The 6000-nt window shown below is 50.6% G+C and overlaps 1 protein-coding gene across 1 annotated transcript in view; it reads right to left on the bottom strand.

Moving 5' to 3' along the window:
- Positions 1-1631: 1631 nt before the first annotated feature.
- Positions 1632-6000, bottom strand: part of LOC144728304 (eukaryotic translation initiation factor 4 gamma 1-like) — a 135377-nt gene continuing 131008 nt past the window's right edge. The window contains 3 exon segments of the mRNA XM_078607637.1: positions 1632-3769; positions 4845-4991; positions 5554-5632. Coding sequence (XP_078463763.1) covers positions 3588-3769; positions 4845-4991; positions 5554-5632 — 408 coding nt within the window. The 3' untranslated portion in view covers positions 1632-3587.

Raw genomic sequence — 6000 nt, 5'->3', positions numbered from 1 at the left:
GCAGCCGGGGGATGAAGCACATCTCGGTACCGGGCTTGGAGACGATGAACGAATGCTGGGCATGAAGCAAAATCACGCCCCCCCTTACTCAGCACCATCCATGACTCTTGGTTCACGCCGCTAGATAATGAATACATGGAGAGGATGGTAAAATACCAAAGTTTCAATTAACTGTTCCATCAAATGCGGATGCAATTCTAGTGGCGCGCGCCTATAATCCAGCATTGGTGGAGGTGAGGGTTGGTGGCCGACACACGAGTGGTGAGGTGCCATACCCCAGGTTCGCCAGGAAAAGGCGCTCAGGGCAGACTAACACCGCGCCCCCTTCTGTACGAGGCAGGACTGCCGACACCCCCCTCACCCACGTGAGATTTTCCTCCACGTGCTCGTCGCATCCCACGTGAAACCATCATTGACCGAGAGCATCTTACCATATAATACAGCAGAGCTTGGGCAAATATTGGTGGCGCCGGCTCACTGCCTCCCCTCCCCCACTGTCCGTGCTCACTCGATGACTGCGAATTGGGAACATTTTATTGTTTCATGAACGACACTGGCTCCACATTCGCGCCTCTCAGCAGGGAGCGTTGCATTGCATATACGATATACCCAACTCTGCGATAATTCTCACTCGTACTGTGCTAAATGTGAATAAACCAGAGTTAAAGGACATCATCTGCAACGCAAGACGCGTCCGTGACGCTGGCTATCGGCAAACGCCGTTTGCGCCGTAACGTCTCTGCAACCTATGGGCGGTTATTAAAAATTGTCAACGAGAGCCAAACCATTTATCTGTTTTTATTTAACAAAATGGCATTTCAATTGTGTATTGGTTGCAAAAAAAAAAGAGAAGACAGCACAGCACTGTACACGTTACCGCCGTGAACGTCAGTAGAACGTCAGTAAAACGTCAGTAGAACGTTGCCCTTGTCTCGGGGGAGGGGGGGGAGAGACGTCGCAAGAAAGTCTGGGGAAACTAAAGTGGTGATTTGGCACATTTACATTGCAGGAGGGCAGCGAGGCGCACGCGCACTCACAGCAAAGGCAAATCACGCAAACCGAACGAGAATGCGTAGATGTGGGGGGGGGGGGCTGAAGTGAGCAGTGAAATGTGCTCTCGTCCCCCAGGAAGGACCCCTTCAAGTCAGGTCCGCAACTCCAGCGGTTTCCCCTTAAAGCGACCGCTCAAGTGGAACTCGGCGCATCTCACATGACCCCCCCCCCCCTCTCTCCCTTGGGTTCAACCTAAAATTACGAAAACACAAAACGAGCCACCTCCCCGAACAATCAGACGAGTGCCTGATCGTTACAGTCGGTCGGTTGTTTAACCAGGAGGGTGGGTTGAGGATGAAATAAAAGTGCCTGAGTAGAAACTAGAAATCAGTCGTTTTTTTCAGCACAAGGAATCCGTGTGTACACAACTCCCACCGCGGAGGTGGCAGCAGCCTCGCCGATGCAACACGCAGAGCGATGGCGGCCCTCCCTCCCCAGCTCCCCTCCAAGAGTTCAGTCCCCACGGTAAACCGTTGCGTCACCCCGTGAAGCTGCTGGACCCCCCCCCCCCCACGTGCGACGATCGTACGCCGACCCCCCCCCCCTCGTCGTGAGCAAAATGACTGCAGATACAAATCAACGGGACATGCTCATCGTATGTCATTTTATTCGTTTTACATATATCGTAAGAACTGATAGGCACATTAATCCACTTTTTACTAGCTCAGTGAACGCTGCCAAGAGCAGACCCCACACACTTGAAAATATTCTTTTGCAAGAGCGTCTTTTTATTTTTGTGTTGCTTCCAAAGTGAAAAGAGGGTTATAACCTTTATTAAATATTTCTCGATTCAGCATCTCGTATGTACAATTTTTTTCTCTTTCCCCCCCCACTGCCCCATCTGTTGCATCTGTTGTTTTCTTTTTATGATTAATGTCGGATAAAGGTCGGAGGTCAAGGAACGGGAGGGGAGAGAGAAAAGAAAGCGCACCGCTGCGACGCACCAAGAAAACCACCCTCTCTCTGTCTCTCCGGGGTGGGTGTGTGGGGGGGGGGGTCTTCTCCACAGAAGCCAAAGCGCGACTTTCTCACAATCCAATGGCTCGCCTCTCATCTGTTGCATCGTCTTTAGACAGAGTTATTAACCTCTGTCGCCAAAAGCCACGAAAAAAAGAAAAGCCCAAGCGGATCGAGGATCTAAAAAAAAAATCGAAATCATAAAAATAAGCGAAAAAATTATATCGAGTCCAGCCTCTTCCTTGCGCTCGTTATTGTTGCGTCGTTCTCTAGGGTTGAAGTCATCTGTTTCAAGGCGAAAACTGGGAAAGGTCTATTTTACAGCACTTATTTTTTTCTTAAATAGAAATTCTAAATTGATCGAACAAACTGAGCAAGTGTGGACTTTAAAAAATAAATTAAGGTAACCCTTAATTTTCTTTATATTTTTTTACGTTTTAACTTATTTTTTGTATTTTTATACTTTTTCATACGTATTATTTCTCATAAAGCTTCAGAGAACTGGAATTTGTTTGCGATTTAACCAGCACTTAACAAAGAGAAAAAAAAAATTTTAAACTTTTTTTTGCCATAATAATAAATACAGCTCTGTGATGTCATCTCTCACCGTCCCACCCCGCCCTAAGGCGCCGTCGTTGTCACGTTCAACGACAGTTTTCGCGTGGAGCGACGCGAGGGGAAGGGAAGAGAAAAAAAACCCAATCACGTTTCTGTTTTTAAACACCAACAAAAACAAAAATGCAGAGTAATCATGATTAGTTATCCTGACAATCCTCAGGCTTTTTCAAGTTTGTCAAAAAAAAGATGCAAACGAACACGATAAATCAGTCAATCTATATTAAAAAGTGAAAATGGTTTGATTTGCGGTCGGTGATGGGGGGGGGGGTTAAGACTCCTGGTTCAACAATTCTAAACCGCTTCTGCCGATGCTTAGCGCGCACTCGCCAGACAACGCCGAACTACAGCTCGGTGAGGGGGGGGATGGTGCGGCGGCAGTTGCAGCAGCCGCTCGCCTGGCCATTGGAACTACATAAATACTGATCTCATTGCGCGCCAATCATTAGTTAACGACTCCTCCGCGACCATTTTATATCTGTTCGGCTGAAATTAACAAAGGAAAAAACCCAAAAACAAAAATCAGAACAAAAAAAGTGGAAATGAAGTCAGGAAATGTTTTCAACAACTCGGGGAAACTCGTAATTTGGAAACTCCAGCCCTGGCGATGAGGAGAGATAGAGAGAGGGCCTCCCTCTCCCCACCTGTACCTCGCAAAATCCTCAAAATGCATCGCGAGCGACAGTTTCGCTTGTGTCGGCCATTATCGCCAAGCGGCCTGGGGGGGGGGGGGGGAGTGGGGGGGGCGGTGGTGGTCGACCACTTAGAAGGGGGCGGCAGAGGCGGATGGACAAAGAAGAGCGCAGGTCGGGATCCGAGAGGTGCGGGCGGGCGGGCGCGCGCGTGCCGCAACACAACAGGAATAAACACCCCAAAATATGAAAATAAAAAGCCAAAAATAAAACTTGGGGCAGGATGCGTAGTTTTTTTTATTTAACGATTTATCCGCCGTCGTCTGTCTCTCAGTTGTCCTCGGACTCCTCGTCCGCCTCGCGGAGCCACTTGAAGAAGGAGGTGACCGACTTGAGCGCGACACCCTTGCCCTGCTGCTCGGCTGGGTCGTTGCTCGTCTCCCACTGGTAGAAAGTGTCCTCAGAGATGATGTCCTCGTCATAGAGGTTGTCAAACAGTGTCTGGAGGACCTCTGCACGCGTGCAACGATAGGGGGTGAGGGAGACACGGGCGGGCGGCGGAAGGTCACCGTGACGCGTTCGTCTCAACCACGGCTGCTCAGCAACATGCCCACAAGTAGCAACAGATTGGCGCAGTGCGGAATATTAATCTTTATTTTATCCTGGATAAATACGATAAGCTCCGCTATGAAGCTCTTTTATCCAAAGATGTCCGCACTTCCGCTTAACACGGTTGGCTACATCCGGTGCGAAAGACGTTCAACATGCGTAGTAGTAGGGGCGGGTCACAAAGTTAGAATACAAAAAAGCCAATAGGAGTGCAAAGTATAGGAAGGGTAAGAAAATCAGTAAAAATAAATATATCAGCATAAAGTTTAAATTGCAAAAATGCATCAATTCCCAAGTTTGGCAGTGCTAGAAAGAGCTTCAGAAATGCTGCCTCAGACCCATCACTCCTGGAGGGCTAACAAATTGAACCCACTCAGCACTTATCCCATGAGAACGGCCCACTTCCCAGGCCAACGGATGGCTCAGCAGTGCAACAGAAAAGAGCAGTTTGGACGAGGGCATGAGCAGCACTCGCAGCGAAGACAAGCCCAGCTCATGTGAGGCACAGTGGCTGAATGAATGAGAGTGCCTTTCTCTGTCGACGGACGGGATGCTGCTGCCGCCGCCGCCAGTTATTGCTACCAGAACAGCGATCGCTACGAGGACAGGCACGACAAGTTCAATTCAGCCGGTCGGCTGGGGTCACTGCGTGGTCACTCCACCCGTTGTCAGGCTCAAGTTACAAGCCCCGCTATGATTCACTCCGGCATGCTAACGTGGAGCTTTAGCCATCAACCAAATTCCACATTGGGAAATGGGCCTCGCTTGGGCCACTGAAGACTTTGGTGCACGGGCAGGTACCAGGGCTTATGAAGCAGTGTCAAGGCAACACTCCTCCTCCTCGTAGTTCCTCGCGTTTGCAAAAACACTCTCCCTGGGAGAGGGAGACGGGCTGCGATTGCCCGGGCACGATCTCGTTGTGCCGGATCGCCACGGCGCCTACAGGAGCCGAGCGACGCGAGCGGGCGCGCTACTCACTTGGGGGGTGATCGAGCTTGAAAACCAAAGCCTGTAGTGCATAAAGTGCTTCCAGCTCCCGCGTGGCGTCTCCATCCAGGTACTTGATCAGTATCCGCGTTCTGCTCGTGATGGTCGGGGTTTCGGTGACTTGGGCTCTATGGTCCTCTGTGGGGGTGGGGCACGGCGTGGAAGAGACGGGGGAGGGGGGGAGGGGGGTAGGGGGGGTTACAACGGCGCGAGGAGGAGCACTGCGGCATCTGGGGAAGACTACAGCTGGGGAACCATTTAAGCAATCCACCGCACGTCACCCGAATCCACTTCCTAGACAATGGACGTTGAAAGTTTCTATTCGTCTCAGCCACACACAACGCAGACATCAATGTCCAGATTAGTTACATAGGGAAAGAACTTGGCAATCGACTTATACACCACTCCAAATGGATGAAGAGCAACCTATGTGTCCTTGCCCAGAACGTGGCGGTTATTTGGCGACAACAATTATAAAGGTCGGCCTTGTCAGAAGCTTACTGAGACACGGAAATTCAGCTATGTATACGCAAAGCACACGGGGAGTGCGGGGACAGGGGGTGGTGAATCATGGGCACAGTGAGGCTCTCATTCCGGTCCTATCCGCAGGGGCTTTAATCCACACCGATCCAGGCAGGCGCAACGTCGACCTCAGCTCGGACCGAGTAAAACGTGCGTGCGTGTATGCAAAGGAACTCACCGATCGCACACTGGCACAAGGACGTCATGAGCGCCCTGATAAATGCCGAAGATTTAGTCTGGCTCTCCTCCAGGTTAACCTACGAGCACAACGAGCGGCAGAGGGCACACACACGCACGATGAGCGGGGGTGGCGAGGGCAGTGTCGTATCACAACTGTAGGACGTGTCGGACTCGCAAAAACTACTTAAAATTAGCGAAGTCGAGGACGCAATTTAACCGCATCTCAAGACAGCGCATGATGAGATGTAGGGAGCGGGGACATCAATTGTGTGTACAGCAGCCCGTTATTGTGCGAATCAAGATAAATAACGATACGGAAGATAACGGTCGTGAGCACAAGTCTTCAGACTGGAGTGAAGGAGTGGGAAGGCATGGATCACGCACGCAGCCAGAGGGAGCGTTCCAGAAACAGTAAATGGCAGCAGCAAGGGAGCAGCCACTGTAC

The sequence above is a fragment of the Lampetra planeri genome, chromosome 28 (genome assembly GCF_965212315.1).
Source record: "Lampetra planeri chromosome 28, kcLamPlan1.2.h2, whole genome shotgun sequence".
NCBI lineage: Eukaryota > Metazoa > Chordata > Hyperoartia > Petromyzontiformes > Petromyzontidae > Lampetra > Lampetra planeri.
The sequence above is the reverse complement of the archived record's forward strand: the minus strand, read 5'-3'. Positions and strand labels throughout refer to the sequence as shown.